At 38.2% G+C, this 26,043-nt stretch overlaps 1 protein-coding gene and 1 pseudogene across 1 annotated transcript; one reads left to right on the top strand and one right to left on the bottom strand.

Annotated features, from left to right (window-relative positions):
- Positions 1-7,393: 7,393 nt before the first annotated feature.
- Positions 7,394-7,705, bottom strand: LOC149218063 (protein GLUTAMINE DUMPER 2-like). Its single transcript, XM_089386467.1, has one exon. The coding sequence runs from the start codon at positions 7,703-7,705 to the stop codon at positions 7,394-7,396; it is 312 nt and encodes a 103-aa protein (XP_089242593.1).
- Positions 7,706-9,693: 1,988 nt separating this feature from the next.
- Positions 9,694-25,620, top strand: LOC149218062 (hsp70-Hsp90 organizing protein 1 pseudogene; annotated as a pseudogene).
- Positions 25,621-26,043: the final 423 nt, after the last annotated feature.

Genomic DNA, 26,043 nt, shown 5'->3' with positions numbered 1-26,043 from the left:
CCGAGATGCTTGACAACCACATGCAGAAAGTGCCATTCCTGAAGATGAAGTTGAAGTTGAAGATTGCTCCAAATGAATGTTATGTTTCTTCATCGCTGCTTCCAAGGCTTCCATCTTCTTAAAGCATTTGGATTCTAAGTGGCCATCTCGATTACAAAAGTTGCAATGTTGAAGATTGCTCCAAATGAATGTTATGTTTCTTCATCGCTGCTTCCAAGGCTTCCATCTTCTTAAAGCATTTGGATTCTAAGTGGCCATCTGAGATTGCTTAGGACCCTTGTTTGGTTTAGGACCATTCTTTTTAGGATATGACTTCTTAGGATTCTTTGAATTTGGTTGCTGCTGGGCGGCTAACGCTTTCTTGGAAGAGTTTCCAAGATTAAGAAGACCAAGGTGTAAGAGTTTTTCTTGTTCTCTTATTAAAGAATCACAAAAAGAGTCAAAGGAAGGGGACTTGTAGTATGTTCCTTGAGAAATGAAGGCTTCTCTTGTAGAATGGAAGGTGGAAACAAACACAGAGTAGGCTGGTCCCAACTTAGTAAGAATGGAATAGATAAGGTTACTATCTTCTTTCTTAACTTTAACACCTTCCAAGAGATATCTAAGGGTCTTGAACTTGGACAAGAAATATTCAATGCAAGAAAAATTATTAGGGTCCAATGTAAGCAACTCATTTTCAAGTTGATGGGCTCTAAGTTCATTTTTAATCCCAAAAACTTTATTGATTTGTTTCATTGCTTCATCAGGAGTATCAAGTTCTGCAATATGGAATCTAAGATCTGGAGAAATAGACATCCCTATCAATCCACGTGCTTGATCTTGCCTATTTTCCCATTTAGCAGCCTTATCTTCATCCTTCGGTTTCTTTTCTTGGCCTGAGGCTATTCTGTAGAGACCTTTACTTCTAGGTAAATCCTCAATGTAGGACAACCATTGGAAGTAGTTGGTGCTGTGAAGGGTAACTTGGTATTGACTTTCCATTTCAACGGAAACTGAAGCTAAAGATGCTGAAACTAAGTGTTCCAATGGATAGATCTCGAAAAATTAGGTTGGTTTAAAAAAACGGCTCTGAAAACGGCTTACGGATGAAGAAGTTATGGCTTTTTGAAAAAAAGTTGAAGTTGTCGACGAAGTGCGAGAATGTGCGGAAATGAAAAAGTCCGCCCCCACAAAATGGAGACTTAAACCCAAGTATGGACCAGATGGGAAAGTTGATAAACATAAAGCTCGTCTTGTTGCTAAAGGTTTTTCACAGGTTGAAGGCATTGACTACACTGAAACCTTCTCCCCTGTTGCCAAAATGAACTCTATCCGCCTTGTTCTTTCCCTTGCTGCCTCGTTCAAATGGGAAGTCCATCAGATGGATGTTAAATCTGCCTTCTTGCATGGGGACTTGCATGAAGAAATCTACATGGAACAACCTATTGGCTTTATACAAACAGACTCCAGCCTTGTATGTCGGCTTAAAAAATCCCTTTATGGTCTCAAACAAGCTCCTCGAGCTTGGTATGCCAAAATGGATAACTTTCTTTTAGAATATGGCTTTTCTAGGTGTCATTCTGACAATACTATCTACACCAAGAAAGTGGGCAAGTCTCTTATCATTCTTGTTCTTTATGTTGATGATCTTATCCTAACTGGTAGTGATCCCAACCTTATCAACCATGTGAAGTCTAGCCTTAAAAGGAAGTTTGAAATGACAGACTTAGGACACTTACATTATTTTCTCGGTCTTCAAGTCTTGCAATCCAAGGAAGTTATTTCCCTTTCTCAGTCCAAGTATCCCTGTGAAATTCTACGCCACTTTCACATGGAAGACTGTAAGCTAGCCCCTTCTCCCTTTCAGTCTGGAGTCAAACTTTCAGTCACTTGTACTTCTCCTGAAGTTGATGCTACCTTATACTGTCAACTTGTAGGAAAACTTTTGTATCTAACCCATACTCGTCCTGACCTTTCCTTTGCTCGGTTCATGCAAAACCCCAGTGAAAGTCATTGGAAAGCAACTAAAAGAATACTTCGTTATGTTCGAGGTACAGTTCAGTTTGGGATTCATTACAGTGCCGAAGCATCTCCTCTATTGGTTGGTTTCACTGATTCCGATTGGGTTGGTGACCTTGATGATCGGAAGTCTACTGTCGGTTATGTGTTCACTCTTGGTTCAGGACCTATTACATGGGCTTGCAAGAAACAAGGTGCCATTTCTCTTTCATCAGCAGAAGCAGAGTATCGTGGTGCCGTAGAAGCTAGTAAGGAAGCCTTGTGGCTTCGTCAGATCCTGTTAGAGTTTGGCTTTCAGCAGCAACATCCGACTACACTTTGGTGTGATAATCAAAGTGCCATTCAACTATGCAAAGATCCAGTCCAACATCAGCACAACAAACACATTGAACTGCACATGCACTTCATCAGAAAGCTCATTCACGACCATGTTCTTGAAGTGCAATATTGTTCAACAGATGATCAAGTTGCAGACATCTTCACAAAGGCTCTCACAGAGGCGAAGTTCACTAAACTTCGATTTATGGTTGGAGTTCAGGAAGTTGTCACTAAGGGGGGATAGGCTCTAGTGCCTCCTTCCTTCTCCTATTGTGTCATATTTGTAAATCCTTCAATCCTATCCCAAGTTGTTCTTAAGGGGGGATGTTAGGATATTCCGACACATAGGAAATAGTTAAGTACAACTTGGTCTAGTATAGAGTTAGGTAAAGTGTGTTTCTTTACCTTGTACATTTTGTAACTTACAATCCGACGGTCACGATATGTAGTGATCCGACGGCTCATTCTCTCCTCGGTATTACCGACACTTGATCCGTGGCTTGACACCCGATTGGTCCATGATTTCTATTTAAAGCGCATGGAGGGTCATTTGTAGGGTAATCCGTGCATGAGAGAAGCACATGTAAATTTTCATTCTTTTATTAATAAATTGCCTGAAGTGGCCGCGTTGGCTCAGGCCGTGGACTGTTTCCCTCTTTGAGGGTTTTAACTACGTCAAAAATACTGGTGTATTGATCTGCGATCTGGTTGTGAGCGGTGTCCTTTGGTGTTCTGTCTGAGGAACTTACCCTGTAAATTCCTACACGATGAACATGTAGGCTGACAGGATGACGTCTCACCTTGGTCTTTGGAGCCCTGGTGGTGGCACCAACCATCTGTCAACCAATGTTTTTTGGTACGAAACCTCTTAAGATTAAGGTAGAACATTATAAATTGCATAATAATATTTTCTATTACCAAACTAATGCTTCAACATGATTACTAAATGTCACTATGCAGTGACATAATAACAATAAGGGGGCTACACTAGTATTATAGGGACCTAACATATTTAGTAATCATCAAAAGTAAGGAGTAAATGCATTAATTGACTTGATTTGGTCCTTTTTGATATGGTCATCGAGGAAAATGTAATGCAATTAATGTGATGATTAGGTCCAAACTGATGAGGGCAAAATTTGTATAAATGTGTTATGCCATGGTTGGATCTCAATTTTTAGCTACTATGCATGATGAACTTGAATATATCCATAGTAGAGATCAGTTCTGAGGTTAAAGTTATAGAGTCTTAGTTCATCACTATAGTTGCAATGTATTAGGAAATTGCTTTGTATTACACCACAATCGATGGTTGTGTGAGGGTTTGTATTGTTGCTCTTAGACTTTGGCTATGTGAGTTTTGGTGCTACTGATTATGTTGGTTGCAAAAGAGGACCTAGTATGAAAATGTATGAAAGGGTGGTCTGAAGTATTTGAGGAGGTTGGGGCCTCCAACAAATTATGGCTTGCTACATAGGGAGTTGGGGCCTCTAACAAGTTGGGATTTGCGAGATTGGGAGTTGGGGCTTCCTAGCTAGTAGTGGCCAACAAATCTATGTAAAATAAATTTAAATATTAATGAGAATAAGACAAGCAGAGCAACAATATGGTGTCTTTTATCCCCTTGAGAGTTTCCACCTAAAATCTACGGTGTCCATTTGTGTTGCTTATTATGTTGTGTTTTGAAGTTGCATGGATGTTTATATTTATTGTTAATAAATTATGTTGTTGGTTGTTTAAATTGTTTAATTGAATTTTAAAAATTGGTTATGATGATTCTTTTGACGTTATTCTGATTCAACCTCCCCCCCCTTGTAGTATAACTAAGTTTGCAACAAAGACATCAATGAGACACAACCCATTATTCACCTCACAATAGGGTAATTGAATCCTAACCGAAAAGTTGAAGTCTTAAGTACACCCAACTAGTCCAATCATAATATTTTGACAAATATGTTTTTAAGATAATGGTATTATCAATATTTAATGTTGTTTGGTGAATGATTGACCAAACCTGCCTTTTATAATATTATATTATTATTTTAATATTTCACTTTTACATGGATTTAATAGTTAGTTTCAATGTTAACTTATTTATATTTATTGGTATTCAATATTGTCCATCATTCCAACACTATTATATCCTTAATGATGGGTGGAATTGTTAGAAATTAATTAACTAAGCAATGAAATACATAAAATATTGCGGAAATACAAATACCAAAATGCATAGAACAAGAGAGATACAAATATACGTGGTTTACCCAATTTGGGCTACGTCCACGGAGAAACAACCAACCCTTCCTTTTATATTACCCAACAAAATGAAGAGATACAACCTACAACATATCCACTGTAATTTCCTCTTCTCAATCACACAGTCTCCTCTCTCTTTCTTGCTCAGAATAATAATACACATCCACAATACAATTCCCTCATACAAACCAAGGGGTTTCCTTCTAGGGCAAAAAACCCTAAATTAAACATAACTTCTACTGTCAGATCATCCACCTAATGAACATCCCAAATTGACTACGAAATTATAATATTTTACAAGGCAAATTTTCATCTATTTTTAGCTTCACCGGGGGGGGGGGGCTCCAAACGTGCAACCCCGACCCCCCAACCCCCTCACTGGGGTAACCACCTTGCACCCCCCCATGCAACATTAGTGGGGGGGAAAGCCCCCCCATTCCCCCCCTCCTATCGAGGATTGGGATCCAAACATGGCTAAAACAAGACCTTTGAATCAGGAAGATAATCAAGCTCCACACCCAACAAGAAAGTCCACTAAAAATGTTGGGAACATTTCAAATACAAATCTACTACTATAATTATGTCGATAGGTGTGTCTATTTTAGAATAAGGTTTCCATAATTTTAATTTAATTATCACTAGCATTTGCACCAAATGGTGCAAAAGAAACGTCGTAAGGCATAAATTGAGGAGCAATACACATATTAGATATAGGTGCAGAGTCTCTATCATCTCATGTTGGAATTTTGTGATATGCAGAGGGAATGGTTTACAAGGAAAGAATAGAATGCTAAGAAATCTGCAGTGGACTTATTAAAAAAAAAACATTATTTTCCTCTTTCATTAAAAATATTGTATTTGAATTATGATGAAAGAAAGGGAAAATCTTTCTGTCAAGAAATCTTTTTTTTCTAGAAAAGTCAAGGGAGGGTTTGATGTATTCGAAAGAAAATACTAATACACTATAAGACAGAGTTAATGAGTTTCCTGTTGACTAATCTGTTATTGTAAGTAGTCTGAACAGTGACACTGATACAGGCTAGTTCAATTATAATAGACCAGAGTCCATCCGTGGAGTAGTCTTCGTTTCTGAAATATACAAATATACCCGGCACCTCAGTCGGAGGATGCAACCCCTCACATCATGTTTCTTCTTGAAACACTCAAACGCCATGGACCTCAATGCTTCTCTTCGTCCTCCTGGTGCTCCTCTTCGTCCTCCTGGTCTCCTGCAAGTTCGGATTAAACCTCCAAACTTTTGCCCTGAAATGAGATGATAAGTTGTGCTAAAAATGGGTGAATGCCATACATTTGTTTTATAACTATAAATTCTGCTTCATCATTACAGAACCCACCCTTCAAATATTGGCATTTTCTTGTTGGAATATAGAGACATTCATGGAGTCGCAAGAGCAGAGCCAAAAGCCTCATGTCGCAATCTTCCCTGGGTTTGGGTCGGGCCATCACATCCCACTGCTCGAGCTTGCAAAGCGGCTGACTGTGTACCATGGCTTTTCTGTCACCTTCTTCACCGCCGAATGGATGGACGGCTCTCCTCACCACACCCTGCCATCTTCGTCAAGGGACATGATCCGCTTCATAGAGCTCCCTGATGTTCAGATCGAAGGGGATCGAGGCGCCTCACATTGTTGTCCTCTCTCATCCATCCACAGACGCTTGGCCTCTCTTCGCTGACGCTTGGTTTCTAAAAAGGCCGATGATCTAATGGCTGGAGTTTATTCCATCGTCTAACAATCGATCTAAGGCCCATAACGAGACACCGCGGCACGGAGGGGAGTTCCTCTCAGAGGGAACACCTTACGGCGTAAATATTATTGTCATCAGCAGAACTAAAAAGTGTACAGACAATATTAATAAATATTAAACATCATGCAGTAACCCGGATACTAATCCATATTGTTACTACACCGTATTAAAAAAAAAAAAAAAACCAAAAACCAATTGATCCAATGATTATGGGAATGCATTGGAGACTAATCCATACTGTTATCACACCGTATTAAAAAAAGTCAAAACCAAAACCAACTGATCCAATGATTATGATGGTACAGAGAAAGATTAAGAAAATCCATTGCAACCTGAAGAATTGGCTCATTTAGAAACCGAAACACATTGAATGAGATTATTCAACCCAATAAAATTCTGTGTGTATATGCTAGAGAGGTCAATAGACTCATCTGCTCTGTTTTTCATTATTATAGATCTATGATCTACAGAATTTTCCTCAAATAAATGATGTAGCAATTACTTTTTCATACATGAAAAGATTATGGAAAAGTTCTGAAGCACAGAAAGTCTGTAGCAGCACTGGTACTGCCTAAGTGTCTTGGAAAAAGGTTTGATCTTTCATCCTGTTCCTGTACATGTTTTTGTGTTTCATAATACCGATGAAGCAAAGACTGAAATCATGTACCCAATTAAAAAGATTCTCTTACAAAGCAACTATAAATCGTTAGCGCAATCTGATATCTTATGCCTGTTCTTGACATGCTATTGCTGCCGCGACAAGACAGGGCTTCATTGAGCTAAAAATGTCTGTACACAACTCTTTCTATTAAAAGGCCACAAAAAACCAAAATTTCTATGTTCTGATTATCATACTAAAGTCCTGTCTGTAATCTTTGCATCTACAGAAAAATCCACCGCATAATATATACATTATGGCGGAAGAAGTAATTTGATACTGATCTTCTCTGACCACCAATGGATCCCAATACCACAAGCCAAGATTCTAGTTTCACTTGCCTTCTGCATTACGAGGAGGAGAGGAGCTCCCATAACTGATGCAAAATATTACTCCTCAGACTTCAGAACCATCAGCAGTGGAGGCAGAGGACAATTCCTTGGCCAGAAATGTGGGCTTTTCATCACCATGCATAATCACAAGGACTTTCTCCTCTTTATCAATTTCATAGCTTAAATTCTCCTCTTTTCCTTCAATAATTCCAGGGTTCACACGCTCTGGATCATTTGCTTCCACTTGACCACCCCCTATTTTCCACCAAAAGCACAGAAGAACCATGGATGTGAGGCCTATCAGAGCCAGCATACCTGCAACTCCAACGAATAAATACAGGGCAGGAGAATGCCATCGCAAATGTGTCCCCTTCATCATTACAAAACCCACCCTTCAAATATTGGCATTTTCTTGTTGGAATATAGAGACATTCATGGAGTCGCAAGAGCAGAGCCAAAAGCCTCATGTCGCAATCTTCCCTGGGTTTGGGTCGGGCCATCACATCCCACTGCTCGAGCTTGCAAAGCGGCTGACTGTGTACCATGGCTTTTCTGTCACCTTCTTCACCGCCGAATGGATGGATGGCTCTCCTTACCACACCCTGCCATCTTCGTCAAAGGGACATGATCCGCTTCATAGAGCTCCCTGATGTTCAGATCGAAGGGGATCGAGGCGCCTCACATTGCGGTCCTCTCTCATCCATCCACAGACGCTTGCTGTCCTCTCTCCACAGACGCTTGGCCTCTCTTCGCTGACGCTTGGTTTCTAAAAATGCCGATGATCTAATGGCTAGAGTTTATCCCATCGTCTAACAATCGATCTAAGGGCCGATAATGAGACACCGCGGCACGGAGGGGAGTTCCTCTCAAAGGGAACGCCTTACGGCGTAAATAGTTATTATGTGGATGATAGGGATTTAACAACCATGGAATATTCTAGAATATTCCTAGTAGCATACACAAATCAAAGGTTGAGATTTATCTCCAAAGTAGTTATGCACTTTTTGTTCTTTTAATTAAATTAACTACTTAAACAAATGTCATATGAGCAAGTGTCATATGAAATGAGTTATGGTCTTTTTAGCATGTGGTATTGGCAAGTCATGGTGTTGGCCCGTCGTATTATAAGAAAGTATATTTACAAATTAAGAATCTTCATGGTAAAGCAAGGGTAATCTCCATGGATAAGAATATTGTTCCATGTTTTTTAAAATGTATATATGTTTAACTTATATATTAATTATTTTTATAATTTGATAACAACAACAACAATAATAGTAATTTAAAACAAAGTTATAATTTAGTTAGTTTTATGATTTTTTATTTTATTTCAACAATGTGAGGTATATTATGAAGTGAGTGCTTTAATGTTTATTACGTATTTTCATGCCTATCGGCATCTTCGACCATTTAATTTATATGGTTGTACTAGTCAAGATGAATTATAAAAATTAAAACACTCAAATACTAATGCATTCATTAAACCATTGTTGAAATAAATGTAATGTACCTACATTAATTTTTTCACAAAAATGTAGGTGGATTTAATATTTTTTATATGCAAATCCTAATAGAAAATGAAATCACACCAACAAATCAAGGAATATGACTTTACCTTATAACAAACAACTCCTTTTGAAATGTTGTAATATGTATTTTAAAATTGTTTTGTATTATACTATTGTCATAGTCAATGCACATGACAATTTGTGATGTATTATTATTGAAATCAATGCACCTAATCATTATTGTCCCATGCCCTTTATTGTCCATGTCCTAGATGTTTAGTAGGGAAGAAATGCATCACATTCTTGGATGGGTTTAGTAGATATAATCAAATACAAATTAGCCCCAAAGACCAAGATAAAACCACCTTCATATGCCCTTAGGAAATTGTTATGAATATAATTCATAACAAAATAAATAAATATAAATAATATAAATGATAAATTATCAAATAATGATTATGTTAATTATTCATCAAGTTAAGTGAAAAGGCATCTCTAAAAGACTTGCCCAATCGTAAATGGACACTTGCCTTGTATATATGCGGGTTCTCATTGTAACATTCTACATCACTTGTACATTATATATATATATACCTCTTGTGTATTTTAACATTTAAATTCAACAAGTTATAAGTTTTGTTGCTTCAGTGGTATCAGAGCCATGACGTACAATATAACCATGCGAGTCCTTGAATGTTGTTCGCAACACAATATGTCATTAAGTTTTCACCCTGAATTCATTGAGTAGTTTCATAAAATTCAAGAAAAGCTTTAGAAATGGGAAAAATCATACGCAGAAGTTACAACACGTCTAAAGGAAATCGATAATAAGAAGATGATAGTGACAAATGAAGAAATGAAACAAGGTGAAGTAGGAGAAGAATATTTTGATCATAATGACGATAATGTTGAAGATGAACAATATCAAAACTATGAGGAAGTTATAAAACATTTCTCTGAAGCTATAGCTCTTGCTCTAACCAATCATGTTTTATATTCAAATCATTCTACAACATATGCTTCACTACATAAGTATAATGAAGCTCTTCAGGATGCTAAGAAGATAGTGGAAATTAAGCAGATTTGTCCAAGGGTTACAACAGGCTTGGAGCAGCATATATTGGACTTGGAAAATATGATGATGCAATTTCTTATTACAAAAAGGGCCTGGAGTTTGATCCTTCAAATGAAGCATTAAAATCATGCCTTGTTGATGCACATGCAACAAGTAGATCTCGAGCCACATCCTCTCCATTTGGAAACATATTCCAGGGGCCAGAATTGTGGGCAAAATTAACAGTTGACCCAAAAACAAGATTGTATTTGCAGCAACCTGATTTTGTTAAGATGATTCAAGATGTTCAAAAAAATCTTAACAACATTAATATGTATCTTAATGATCAATGCATGATGCAAGTTTTGGGTGTGTTACTAAATGTTAACTTACGTAATGCCACATCAGAGGAGGATGCTTTTGAGCATACTAGTTCACCCAAGCCACAACCAAAACGAGAACTAGAATCTTAGCCAAAGCCAGAGCCAAAACCAATGGATATTCAAGATGAGGAGAAAGAGAAGGCACTCAAAAAGTAGAGGCACAAAAGGAAAAGGAACTTGGAAATGCATCTTATAAGAAGAAATATTTTGAGGTTGTTATTCAACATTATTCGAAAGCAATGGATCTGGATGATGAAGATATATCCTTCTTAACAAATAGAACATTTATCTATTTGGAAATGGGGAAGTATGAAGATTGCATAATTTTTTTTGACAAGGTTATTGAAAAAGGGAGGGAGTTTCATTCATATTTTAAAATGATTGCACGAGCTTTAACTAGAAAAGGAACTACATATGTTAAGATGGCTAAATGTTCTAAGGACTATGAGCCAACAATTAAAACTTTCCAGAAAGCACTTACAGAACATCGTAATCCAGATACATTGAAGCAACTTAATGAAGTTGAGAAAGCAAAGAAAGATTTAGAACAACAAGAAGGTTTTGATCCAAAGTTGGCAGATGGAGAGCGGGAGAAAGGAAATGAATTCTTTAAGCAACAAAAGTATCCTGAGGCTATAAAGCATTATACTGAAGCTCTTAGAAGAAATCCCAATGATGCAAGGGTATATAGTAACATAGTAGCTTGCTATACGAAGCTTGCAGCTTTGCCAGAAGGTCTCAAGGATGCAAATAAGTGTATTGAGTTGGATCCATCATTTACAAAAGGCTATTCAAGGAAAGATGTTATTCAGTTCTTCATGAAAGAATATGAAAAAGCCTTGGAAACCTATCAGGAAGGTCTAAAACATGATGAAAACAACCAGGAACTATTAGAAGGTGTCCGGAGATGTATTGAGGAAATGAAAGAGAACACAGGGGAGGACCGCTTCCTACCCTTCCATGGAGATGAATTGACGCTCTATAGGAAAATGTGCAACAAAGAATTGAGTTTACCGTTGGAGTCATTGGACGATAAGGTGGCTTCATTGTTATACGAAATGGTGGATCCAAACCCAACCATGCAGATTTCCATTCCACAGATCATGGAGGCTTCATGGTTATCAGTCAAACGTTGCATGGGCATCGTCGTATTCGTTGTTCCATCGATTTCACTTTGTTGTGACACCTCCAGATCCACGCCAGTCAAAAAGTTGCTCGACCACCACCTAATAACGTGTCATCTCTGTTGTTCAACGTTGCGTCCACAGTCAAATCACCATTGGTGTAAAAGCCAGCCAACCCAGTTCCATAAGTCACGTTTTTCAAATCACGGTCACATCTCTCTTTAAGGCGATTCATTATATGATTGACCAAGGTGATAACATCATAAAAGGGGTCACAATTATTAAACGCAAAGGATATAAATAGATCTATATAAATTTTAATACACCATACAGTTTTATTATATAATTACAAATTAATTAATTTAATTAATTCAATTATATATTTTAATTAATTAATACACACACACACACACACATATGTGTGTGTGTGTATTATTTAAAAATAATATAAAAACTATATGTATATTTCAAAAAAAAAAACAACAACAACAACAATTGAAGGAGAAATCGAAATACCTGGATTCCAAGACATTAGTACCGATGACTTACACATACTCGGAAGACATGGGCAATGAAGGAATTATTAGTGAATAAGCTTTGAGGACAAAACTTTTAGAAGGGGAAGGCAATGCTATGAATATAATTCTTAACAAAATCAATAAATATAAATAATATAAATGTTAAAATCAAATAATGATTATGTTAATTAGTCATCAAGTTAAGTGAAAAGACATGTCTAAAAGACATGCCCAATCGTGAAGGGACACCTGTCTAGTATATGCGCAGGTCCTCATTGTAACATTCTACATCACTTGTACGGTATGCAGTCGAGCTAAGATAATGTAGTTCTGCTTTTACGGATTTGGGCGGTATGCAGTCGAGCTCCGTCTCAAATCTGAGGATTATGACAATGGGATCGTAGGGGAGGTCCGGCTAATCTTACAGCGGTTGGACTAAAGCATGTTATCTCCTCTCTAATACTACGATCAAAATTTGGTTCTCACCGGTGTTTTTGTTTTTTTACCTGTGGCGTATGTTATGTTTTCCCTCTGCAGAAATTTTTAACGAAACCAGCGGCACTGCTCAAACGTCCGCGATTTGGAATGAAGGAAATGTGCCCAGCGGCATGCTTTTTCCTCTCTTATCAAAGCTAGGATTAAAAGGCTTATTGAGACTCTGCGGCTGGGTTCTAGATCTAATCTTCTGCGGCTAGATCTAGATCTAGATCTAATCTTCTTCCTTATTTCTCTACGACTGGGTTCTAGATCTAATCTTCGGTTTCATAGACGAACCACCTGTTCAATGTGCAGCTAGATCTAGATCTAATCTTCTGCCTTATTTCTCTGCGGCTGGGTTCTACGGGCAAGTAAAATATGGCTCCCAGCTTCACGAAAATAGTTGTTGGCTCAATTTTGTCCGCTTCTGGAGGGAAAGCTCCTGCCCATATTGTCAGTGAAGCCCCAACTCCCACTGTCCAGGTGGTCTAGGCCTCACCCGATGAGGCTTTGAAGTTTTCTGAAAGTGCCCTAATCTGCCGGTTCAATGGCTTTTGGCCGCGGCTAACAACTCTCCACAATTAGATCTCGGAGGTATGGAAGCCTGTCATTTCTGATGAAATTAATATCTACCCCTGTGCTAGGGGTTTCTTTATAGTAGATTTTGAAAATCCTGAAAGCAGACAATGTATTCTAGATTCTGGCCCTTGGTTTTGGGAAAACTTAGGCCTATTCATGAAGCCATGGAACCCATCATTCGATCCCTCAACAACAGTCATAACCTCAGCACCAGTTTGGGTGAGATTTCCAAGCCTACCCTTACATCTTTGGAATCTGTTGAAAAGTGTGCAACAAGAAATGCTTGTTGAGAATGCAACAAGATGATGGAGCTTAATGGAAAGGAGTCGCCTTCACTAAGTGGGCCCGCAAGCAAATTATGGCACAAAGTCTATTTTTTGATCACAGCAGGAGTGTCACAGCAGGAGTGATCACAGCAGGAGTGATCAGAGTCTATTTTTAGACTGCTAGTCAAAAATAGAATAGTCAAATATTATTGTCTCATAATAATACTTAGACTATAAACTTTATCCTATTCTCTTGGAGCACTTCAGTTTGAGCTACAGATGTGGCACATGCAGCTGACAGAAGGAATCACGTGGTTTCTTATGTGTTAGTTGAGCTATTGCATGTAGGACATCAGTTAGAACTCATGTGGTTGAGTTCTGTGGAGTTGGATGAGCAGCTAATGGAGTTGTGTTCAGTTTGACTTAGTTGAACTAGTTGTATTTAGTCTAACTGATCAATAGACTAAGTGATGAGTTGTGTGAATTAGTTATTAATTAATTCACTAATTATTAACTCATAATGAAACTGAAGAATACATCAGTTAACTCAGTGCATGTACAGTTCAGTGGAGACAGGTGTTAGAGGTTGAGATTGCTATCAGTTGTGCACGAGATTGTGCACATGCATGGGATTGAGTTATGCCAATGATCTCTGCGTAGTGTGGGCCAATGCCAAGTGAAATATAGCTTGTGCTCACGTGATTTACAGTGTGGGTGATTTTCACAAGGTAAATAGGAGTTTGGATTAGCCATTCTTATTCATTCTCTTGCAGGGTTGTGCAGTGGAGGCAGGCAAAGCAGCAGAGGAGATTTGGAGATCAGATCTGAGCTGTATTGTGTGTAACAGGGGGAGATAGTATTGATACTTGTGAGGAGTATTGTACTATGTTTGTTACATGTTCTCAATCAATATAATATACAGATAGTTGGGGTTTTAAGCGAGATGCTTTCCCTGGAAAAACACTGTGTTGATATGTGTGATTAATGCTTCTATGTGCGCATGTTATTGTTTCTGCTTCTGCAAATTGATGATCAACGTAGAGGAGGTTATGTATTATGCATGTATTCTACAATAGTGTATAATCAGGATAATCTCTGTTGAATATGTGTTTATTATTCAAAATTTCTACATGGTATCGGAGCTATTGATCATCAGATCTATTATTCAGAAAGTGTTTACATTTTATTTCTTCAGGCAGAGTTTGTAATCGGGCCAGGTAGCCTCTAGATTCATCTTTCCTTTGGAAGGTGAGATATCTGGTGAATGCCCATATAGTCGATCTCTGTACAAGAAATACTTTGTTCTCACGAATTTTAGATCAGAAGCGGTTAAGTTTTCGAGCTGGTGGAATTCGAATTTGCAGCAGTGTTTTCTTGGTGTCAAAGTTGAAATGTCTTTCAACGGATTGCGATTGGAGTATGCCCTTAAGGGCAGCTCGAACTATATTGCATGGAAGGACAGGATGGAGGCGGTGTTAGATGATAATGGGTTGAAGGAGTTCATAGATGCGGATGTCCCAAAACCTACTGATGCTGCTCAAGTCGGGGATTGGCAAAAGAAGACAACAAAGTGTCGAAGGATTCTGTTGGAGGGCGTGAGGGATCACATTGTGTCCAGCCTCCATGGAAAGGCTTCTCCATATTTGATGTGGAAAACATTGACAGAATTATTCCAAAGCAAGAGCGACCAGAGGAAGTTGGCGCTCAAGGATAAACTTAGAAACATTAGGTGTGAGAATGGAGACAATATGCCCTAGTATCTCACGAAGTTCACCCAATGCCGGGATGAGCTGGGAAGTGTGGGGGTAACTGTTGAGGATGAGGATATGGTGAGTCTAGCACTCCTTGGCCTTCCAAAGAGTTTGCATAGCTACCAGGACTCGGTGAATGGAAGGGAGAAATTGCCAGGATGGGAGAGACTTTGGTCGGATCTTGTGCAAGAGGAGATTAGACAGCGCACCAGATACATTTCTTCATCTATGCATGATGAGGAGAACTGTGCCTTAGCGAGTAAGGCGAAGAAGGGGAAGGGGAAGGTTTCTCTTTCTGAATCCATTTCTTCCAATGATGGGAAGAAGGTTGACAAGTCGAAGGTGCGATGCTTTCGTTGTCATGGGTTGGGCCATTATGCTACTAATTGCCTAAAGAAGAAATCCAAGAAGGGATCTGGGGAAGGATCTGAAGGTGAGGCACTTGCTTCACAGTTTGAGTTGGATTTCACACTCTTCGCATGCATGGTTTCATCCATGGTGGGAAGTGGTTGGTTTCTTGACAGTGGAGCTTCTTTCCACATGACCGGTGACAAAATTTTGTTCAGTACTTTGGAGGAGAAAGATCTCCAGATACTCATAGGGATGGGTAATGATGAGAAGTATAGTGTCTCAGGTGTAGGCATGGTTATTTTTCAGAGGGAGCATGGAGCTCGGCTTACCTTGACTGATGTCAAGTATGTACCAGGACTGAAGAGAAACTTGGTGTCGATCGCGATGCTGGAAGATAGAGGCTATGATGTAGTCTTCAGTGAGGGAAAGGTTTTCCTTAGACACATCATCACTAGATAGGTGAAGCAGATTGGTTCACGGGTCAAGAACATGTATGCTCTTGAGGTTCAAGATGCATGCAAAGCCTTGAGTAGCAAGGCAACTGATGGAGACTTGGTGGTTGAGAGGGAGCGTATATTACCTCTCAACATGCAGAGCCAGAAGAAGACCCAGACAATTGTGGAGGAGCCACGATTGGTGCAGCAGCTTCAGGAGGTTGTGGAGCAGCCACAACAAGGGAAGCTGAGAGGAGATCGAGTAGAGACACCTACTCATGCAGAGACCTCTAGTAGGGGGAAACTTCGAGCCAGGTGGGTTGAGGGATCGCATGCAACCATACCTCCGGGCAGGAGGTGGGGTGATGTGGATTGATCGTCCCAAGGAGGAGGGGTAGGATCCTTGAGGTACCCAACCTCTTGGATGAGACCTTGCTACAGGAGCCCCGATGTGGAGTAGCAGGAACTGAATGATTGGGTAGAGACAGATGCGGATGGAGCGACAGAGAGAGCGACAGTGTAGGGAATCCCAGGACAACGCATAGCATGCAGGCTGCAGCAATGCGAGAGGCACAATTGTTTTGCACAGTGCTAGGTGGCACAGAGAGGTGTGCAATGGTGCGAGATGCATGGAGATGTTGCAGTAGCGCAGATGTCAGAGAGGGAGCACTTATCAGCAGTAGGTAGAGCTTCAGCATCAGAGTATGTTCCTAGCCCAATAGAGTGGTCAGTTGGGAGTGTTTTTGTTCCAAGTGTTGTTGGAGCAAAGTGGACCGGGCAAATGTGTTGCATGCAGAACATTCCAGAGTTACAGGATCGGGTTTGAGAGGAAGCCTTTCTTGTTGAGAGAGAGTGTTGAAAAGTGTGCAACAAGAAATGCTTGTTGAGAATGCAACAAGATGATGGAGCTTAGTGGAAAGGAGTCGCCTTCACTAAGTGGGCCCGCAAGCAAATTATGGCGCAAAGTCTATTTTTGGATCACAACAGGAGTGATCACAACAGGAGTGTCACAGCAGGAGTGATCACAGCACGAGTGATCACAACAGGAGTGATCACAACAGGAGTGATCACAGTAGGAGTGATCAGAGTCTATTTTTAGACTGCTAGTCAAAAATAGAAAAGTCAAATATTATTCTCATAATAATATTTAGACTATAAACTTTATCTTATTCTCTTGGAGCACTTCAGTTTGAGCTACAAATGTGGCACATGCAGCTGACAGAAGGAATCACGTGGTTTATTATGTGTTAGTTGAGCTATTGCATGCAGGACATCAGTTAGAACTCATGTGGTTGAGTTCTGTGGAGTTGGATGAGCAGTTAATGGAGTTGTGTTCAATTTGACTTAGTTGAACTAGTTGTATTTAGTCTAACTTATCAATAGACTAAGTGATGAGTTGTGTGAATTGGTTATTAATTAATTCACTAATTACTAACTCATAATGCAACTGAAGAATACATCAGTTAACTCAGTGCATGTACAGTTCAATGGAGACAGGTGTTAGAGGTTGAGATTGTGCACATGCATGGGATTGAGTTATGCCAATGATCTCTGCGTAGTTTGGGCCAATACCAAGTGAAATATAGCTTGTGCTCACGTGATTTACAATGTGGGTGATTTTCACAAGGTAAATAGGAGTTTGGATCAGCCATTCTTATTCATTCTCTTGCAGGATTGTGCAGTGGAGGCAGGCAAAGCAGCAGAGGAGATTTGGAGGTCAGATCTGAGCTGTATTGTGTGTAACAGGTGGAGATAGTATTGAGTACTTGTGAGGAGTATTGTACTATGTTTTTTACATGTTCTCAATCAATATAATATACAGACAGTTGGGGTTTTAAGCGAGATGCTTTCCCCGGGAAAATACTGTGTTGCTATGTGTGATTGATGCTTCTATGTGCGCATGTTATTGTTTTTGCTTCTGCAAATTGATGATCAACGTAGAGGAGGTTATGTATTATGCATGTATTCCGCAATAGTGTATAATCGGGATAATCTCTGTTGAATATGTGTTTATTATTCAAAATTTCTACAGAATCTCTCATCGCTAAAAGCCATTGGAAATGCAATTGGGAAATTTTACTGCAGGTGCCCAGAAATAGAGGAATATGAAAGAACCACCTATGCACGCATCTATGTGGAAATGGACTTCAGCACCGGATTCCCAGCTGAAATAAACCTAACAAGTAAAGACTATGTGTGGAACCAAACTCGATTATGAAAGTGTCCTCTTCAAATGTTGATCCTGCTTTAAGACAGGCCATCTAGCCAAAAATTGCCCAAAAGCCTCCCAGAAAAATTCTGCTTGAAAAAACCACCACAGATCTACATGGTGGGAAGGAGCACAAAAAGAACACTACATTGTCACCAAAGAAGAATACTCTAGAGAAAACTCTGAATCACAAGAAAGCGGGAAAGAAAGAAACAACTCTCAAGACAAGCAAGGAGAAAGCCTCGCCCAACAACAAAAAAGTGAACTCCACAACCCCTCAAGCATCAACAGTTATGAGGATTTGAATACCGCACAAAATAAATCTTCATTGAACAACAAATCAGATCTACTAGACCAAACTTCTTCTCCGACTATCTTCAAAAGGATGAACACAATAGATTGCGAAGCTAAGACACCAATGTCCCAAGAACCAGAAGAGATGAAGGAGATGCAAGATAAAGGAAGTTGGAAGACCGTAGAGAAAAAAAAGAAGCTACAACACCAATCTCGCCAAGAAAGATGAGGCGCCAGACAATTAAAAACTAAGAAAATTATAGGTCCGATAGACCAATTTGGTCTCAGTGGACGTTAACCATCATCTTCATCATCATCATATTATATATATATATATATATATATTACATATAACTCTTGTGTATTTTAACATTTGGAGTCAACAAGCTATAAGTTTTGTTGCTTCAGAAACCTTTGCCTATAACGTTCTCTCCTTTGGTTTATGCAATGCTCCTACCACATTCCAAAGAGCTATAATCAATATAATATTAGATCTTATCCATGACAACATAGAGATCTATATAAATGACTTCACACTTAATGGAAACTCCTTTCGAGAAGCCCTCACAAATATTGATAAAGTTGTTCAAAGATGGAAAGAAATGAATCTTTCTTTTTGTACAAATATGGGAAGAAAAGAATATTTCTTTTAGTCATGAAAAAAATCCATTTCCTTATGAATGAAGGGATTGTTTAAGATATCATTTATTTTCAATAAGAATTGAAGTGGACCTAAGCAAAGTAAATATCATAAGGCTTTTCCCCTTCCTAAGAAACAAAAGGACATTAGAAGTTTCCTTGGCCATGCAGGATACTATAGAATATTTATCAAAGATTTCAACAAAAATGCCTCACCTTTATTTTCCCTGGTAGCCAAGGACATACTTTTGTGTTGGGCAACTCAATGCCAAGAAGTCTTTAAGTGCATAAAATAAAAGCTTATATTAGCACTTGTTTTACAAGGCACTAATTGGAACCTACCCTTCCATGTCCATATTGATGCCTTCGAAAGAGTAATAGGAACAATGTTTGATCAACCAGAGGATAGAATGCCTTATGCAATATATTTTATTAGATTTTTTTTTACTAGTGCACAACTAAATTACGTAGTCACTAAAAAATAATTTCTTGCAATTGTTCATGCTCTTAATAAGTTTAGGCACTATGTTACTAGTTACCATGTTTTTGTGCACATAGATCATGTGCAATCAAATATCTAATGAATAAACCTGATATCAATGGAAAAATTATCAGATAGATCTTGTTATTGCAGTAATTTTATGTAGCCATATTTTATACACCAATGAAGGAGAAGGTTGTTGCAAATATTGTGTGAAGACTAACAATTTTTGTAGGTGAAGAGATGATAGATAACTTTCTAGATGATCATCTCTTTTCGATGTCAATACATACCCCTTGGTTTGCAAACATAGCCAATTATTTGACAACATGGAGGTTTCCTCAACATTTTTTCTACAAGGAAATATGGAAAGTTATCAGGTAAAGTGCCTCCTACACATGGGTTGTAGGATGTTTGTTCAAATTGGGACTAAGTTAGAATATGAGAAGGTGTGTGAGGGAGGAAGAGGTACATGGAATCCTACAAACCTGTCATGATGACCCATGTGGAGGATATTATGTAGCAAAAATAACAACTTACAAAATCTTGCAGGTTGGTTACTTTTGGCCTACCTTCCATAGGGATGCTCATAGATACGCTTCTCATTGTAACGAATTCCAAAGGAATGGAAACCTACCAAAAGGAATGGGATGCCATTGCAACCACCTATATCACTTGAACCTTTTAATAAATGGGTTATGAATTTTGTAGGACCCAATGGTCCTCCTTCAAGGCAAAAGAAATATATCATCATATGCATTGAATACTTAACTAAGTGGGTTAAGGTAAAGGTAGTCAAGGTAGCTATAGAATAAAACACAGTTGTGTTCTTGAGAGAAAGTTCTCTACAAATTTTGATTTCGAAGGGAGATAGTTACATACCAAGATGATTAATTCACTTCCAACCTCATTCAGAGAATCATTAAGCAACACCACATCCACCATAAGAAATCCACTCCTTTCCACCCATAAGAAAATGAACAAGTTGAAGTAACCAACAGGGATTTGGGGAACACCCTCACAAAGACAATCAACATGAGAAAAAAAGATTGGGTTGATAGAGTTATAGAAGTAGCATGGGCATAAAATACAACATGGAAGACAACAACATGATTTATCTCTCATGATTTGGTCTTTGGCAATAAAGCCATGCTACCCATTGAATTTGAGTTTTCCACTTTGAGGATAACCTTAGAGTTGGACATAGACCTATAAGATGCATAAGAAGAAAGAAGGCAACAACTCAATGCATTGGTTGAACATCTAATGCAAACTAACTTCCATGCTAAAATAGTTTAGACGGAAAGTAAAATTTGGCTTGACAAGTGCATTAAAACTAGAAATTCCAAGGAAGGAGACTAGTGATCACTATATTATTCTAAGTTCAAGGATTTCAAGAGAAAACTCATGACAAAATGGCTTGGACAATACATAGGTTAGAAATGGATTTGTTAAAATTAGCTCCATATACAAGGAACAAATTCCACTTTTGGTGAATCATTTCAAGCTTAATATCTATATAAATCCTTTCACAAAGGAAGAGTTTATAGAGGCAATCAAGAAATAAGATTTGAATGTGATTGAAATAAAAAATTCTCTTAATATATACAAACCTTGAAATAAAGAAAAAAGAAAAACATAATAAATACCCAGGTGAAAACCTCATTGAGGCGCCTAAGACAAAATTCCGTTGAAAACATCCTTAGAGGAAACTCTAAGTTTGCAATAATTCCTCTACCAAGAAAACCTTTCAAGGTTTAGTAAAGCAAGGCAATAACAAAAACTAAAGGTGGTTTCGTTAGCCTATAAAAAAGGAAAAGAAAAAGGGAAAAAAAAGGGGGGGAAAGATAAATATTCAAATTTTGTGCTCTTATTGAATGTAGGTACCCCCTTCAAGAACATGCAATCAAAGGATACAAGTCATCTTAGTACAAATCCAAAATTATACATCAATCCAAAAAAAACCTCAAATATGAAAGAGATGACAACAAGGTTACTTGAAGTTTAGAGCTCATAAATAAACCTAGTGCTTCAATAGTTCATTTACCATTATTTGCATTTTTCATTCCACATAGTTTTATTGTAAAACTATCACTCCATCATCTCTGCCACATGATCACTCATTCACACATAAGTATATATCTAATCATACCATCATACTACTATAACATACGATAAATATTGATTAGCATACCATATTCCTTCCTCTTCATCATAATTTTCATCCATATAACCTTTTTTCTAGCCTCAAATAATCATTTCATCATTTGGGTACCCACCCACAAGATTCGCTACATAATTCATATATTTCCACAACAAACCTACAACAACACTAAGAAGCTACAAACCATAAAAATATTTATTTGTAGGCCACCATATTTTGAAAAAAATATCCTTATGGTACCATTTGCACTCAATCATGGACAACAAGAAGTAATCTAACTTCATCCATTCCAAACCTAACATACTCCTATTCGAGTATGTTTGTTTTTCAATTGTATTTCCTATTTTCTTATATTCTCACAACATCTTTTAGTTTGCATGCAAGTTCGAGTGTACAATTTTTTTTTTCTTTCTAAATAACAATAACAATAATAATAAAACTCACATTAAGCCCTAGATGGGGCAAGCCTTAACTCCCACACGCGGAGGGGAAGGGGGTGGAAGACATAATATGACCAAGAAGTCCTTGTAATCAATAAGGAGATTGTAGCCATGACAAATTAACAGGACACAAGATCAGACCATGATGTAACTGCTCAAATTGAATTGTGTCCTTACATTAAGATTGATCATATATATATTCATGGAGGGAGAGACTCTTGGGTTTCATCTCGTAATGTCTCTTAATCTTCTAATTCTCCTTATTATCTATTTACAATATTTACATGGATTTATATAATCCTAAAGATTAGGTGTCAACATTCACCCCCTTAATCTGAAGGGATGTTGGTGAGTCCAAGAATCATTATGAATCTTTCAAACTTTTCTCTTCCAAGCGCTTTGGTGAAGATGTCTACTATCTGCTCATTTGTGGAACAATGGTATAGGTGGATTGTCTTGGCCTCAACATGATGTCGAACCAAATGGTATTTTGTATTAATGTGCTTCGTTCGATCATGGAACTTTAGGTTCTTGGCCAACTTTATTGCATAAGTGTTGTCAATCGTGAGAGGAGTTGAACGCACTTGTTTCTCCTCCAAATCTTCGAGAATTTTCCTGAGCCAGGCAATTTCCTTTGTTGTTTTAGTTGGTGCCACATATTCTGCCTCAGTTGTGGAATCTACTGGAACTGATTGTTTGCATGACCTCCAGAAGACAACTCTTGATCCAAGACTCATAACATAACTCGAAGTAGATACCCTAGTTTCTTTATCTCCATCGAAGTTTGAATTAGAGTATCCAATCAAGTTGAAGTCGCCCACTTGTATATACTTAAGTCCAAAGGCTCAAGTTCCTTTCAAGTACTTTATAACTTTTTTTGCAGCAGACCAATGTCCCTCACAAGGCTTTTACATAAACCTAGGGAGGATTCCAACAAAAAATGAAATGTATGGTCTAGTAGTAGCCAGGTAGTTGAGACTTCCGACAAGTTGTTTATAATTTGTTGCATCCTCAAATTATTTTCCTTCAGTGGATATGAGCTTTAAATTCTGTTCCATTGGAGTGGTTAAAGGATTACACTTAGTCATGCCAAACTTGTTCAACAGATCTCCAATGCATTTCTTCTATGAGAGGAATATAAAATGTGGATGTTGAGTTAATTCAATACTAACATAGTAGGGAAGATAGCCCAAGTTTGTCATTTCAAAACCTTTCCTCAATTCCTTCTTTATGGATGCAATATAACTCTCATTATTCCTTGTCATTAAAATATTATCTACATACACCACAAGATATACAACTGTTTTGCCAACTTTCTTGACAAACAAAGTTGCATCATCAAGATAATAATGTTTGAAGTTGAGTTTCAGACGATGCTTAGTTAACTTCTTGTACCAGGCTCACAGATCTTGTTTCAGGACATACAAGGATTTTACAAGCTTGCATACTTTATGTTCTTGACCCTTCACAACAAATCTTTCTGGTTGGGACATAAAAACGTTCTCTTTCAAATCTCCATTCAAGAAGGAAGTTTTTACATCCAATTGATGGACTTTCCAACCTATCTGTGCTGCCCATTTTGCTGTGGGGGAAAAGGTCTCCTCATAATCGACCCCTTCCTTCTGTGCAAAACCTTTTTCCACAAACCTGGATTTATGCTTGTCAAGTGAGCCATCTACTTTATACTTGTTCTTGAGGATCCACTTGCAACCTATTGGTTTGGTTCCCAATGGAAGATCAACCAGCTTCTAGGTGCCATTCTTTATCAAGGCATCATATTCTTTCTGCATCGCTTCTTTCCATTCATCATGAGAAGCGACTTATTTGAAGGAAGTTGGTTCGTAATATTTAGACAAATTTAGTTCACAATCATAAGAAACATCCATCTCAACAGGTGAATTAGAAATTTCTACTTCACCTCCATTCTGTCTGGTTGAGCTTCTTGTTCCTATATTTCCAACCTCATCAGGATGAACTCTTTCGAGTGTCTTTGTCAACCATTTTGGAGGACCTTTTGTAGATTTCCCATGCTTCTCAATTGACTAAGTTGGTGTTGAATCAAGATTTAGTCTCCCAATTCTGTCAATCCCATCTCTCAAAGTGTCATTAGTGGTTGAAGCTTCATGTGTGGGAGAGAGTGCTTCAGAAGAAGATTCCACAAATTGATGCAGTATAGGAATCCCCCCTTTAGGATGTCGAATTTGATTATCAAACTCTTGAAAATATTTTGCATGTCTGAATCTATCCAAGCAATCAAGTTGCCACTCAAGAACATTGTCCATCTTGGAAGATTCAAGAAATATCACATATCTAGATATTATAAACTTTGTGTTCACTTCATCATAGAGACGATATTCTTTGGAGGTATTTGAATACCCCAAGAAGATACACTTACGACTCCTTGCACCGATTTTGTTTCTTTGTTCCTTAGGTATCACGGCATAACAAGAGGAACCAAAAACCCTGAGATGCCTTACCGAAGGAATGTGTCCATACCACATTTCATAGGAGTCTTGTTTTTTATAGCATTAGATGGACACCTTTTATTTATATACACAACACATAGAACTGCATCAACCTAAAACATCAGTTTAACATTCTTGAAAAACGTCATGGAACATACCATATTTAAGATTGTCCTATTCATTCTTCCAGCTACTCCATTCTGTTGGGGATTATAAGGCACAGTTGTTTGATGTTTGATCCCATGTTGGCGAAGATAGTTTCAAATTCATTTGAAGTGTATTATTTTCCATTATCAGTGCGAATAGAGCCAATATGAGAGTGTGCATCATTTTCAATCCATGCATGAAAGTTCCTGAATGTTTGAAAATCATCTGATTTGTTCTTCAATAAATAAACCCAGTAAATTATGGTGTAGCCATCAATAAATGTCATCATATATTTATTACCATTTGCAGAAGGAATAGGCATTGGGCCACATAAATATGAATGAATGAATTCAATTTTTCTATGTGCTCTGGAATGAGAATCATGAATAGACAGTTTGTTGTGCTTTCCTAGAATACAAGCATCACATTGCTTAAGTTTCCTAGGAATTGTAGGAAAACTAGTAACACCATTTTTCTTCAACAAACAAAGGCTATCATAGTTCAAGTGTCCAAATCTAGCATGCCATAAAAGACTTGATGGAAATGTACCTTCATCATAGTGAGAACTATATGAAAAGTTTTGTGCACGAGCAAAGGTACCTTGCAGCTTCAAAAGTCTTTCTTCTTCTATCCCCATAATGACAAGTGAGTGATCTAATGCTTTTCTGACCTCGACCTTGCCATCAAATATATGAATGGAGTGTCCTTGCTGGCGGATGTGGACCAAAGAAAACAAGTTTCTCCTTAGCTCCGGGAGGTATAGAACATCATGTAGAAGAAAGTCTGGAAGACCAGGCAATTTGAGCCTGATGGTGCCAAGCCCTGATTGCTTGAGTTTTGACTTGTCTGCAAAGTATATTGCTTCATCAGCATTGTCAGTGAATTCCTCAAAGAAATCTCTCCTGAAAGTCATGTGGCAAGTTACTCTTGAATCCAGCAACCAATCATCTTTCCATGAAGCAAGTGAAGCATTGAATAAGTCTTTAGTTACTCTAATGTTAAAATGAGCCACAACATAATGAGCAGATTCAAGTGCTTTACCTTTCCCTTTGTCATTGGTTTTACCTTTCCCTTCATTTCTTTCCTGCTCAATTTTGTCCCAAGGCAACTTACATGTGGATGCATCATGTCCATCTCTATTGCAACGTATGTAATGAAGATAAGACTTTTCTCCTTGGAACTATTTGCGCCCCCCTGCCTCTAAAATTCCTTCTTCCTCTTCCTTTGTGGCCACCTCTTCCTCTAGAAGAATCTTGTGCATGATTCTTCTTCTTTTGTGCAACTCATACAATTTATTCAGTAGATTGAGGAGTTATCTTCTTCCCAAAATCCTTCTCTCTCTCAACAAACTTCTTTTCAAGGGAGTCAAAGGTTCCTTAAGGTTTCCACTTGCTTGCAATGACTCAAGATAATGTGAATAAGTGGAATAT

Source organism: Pinus tabuliformis, chromosome Q, assembly GCF_031772625.1.
Source record: "Pinus tabuliformis cultivar Carrire ecotype Pingquan chromosome Q, CPIR1, whole genome shotgun sequence".
NCBI lineage: Eukaryota > Viridiplantae > Streptophyta > Pinopsida > Pinales > Pinaceae > Pinus > Pinus tabuliformis.
The sequence above is the reverse complement of the archived record's forward strand: the minus strand, read 5'-3'. Positions and strand labels throughout refer to the sequence as shown.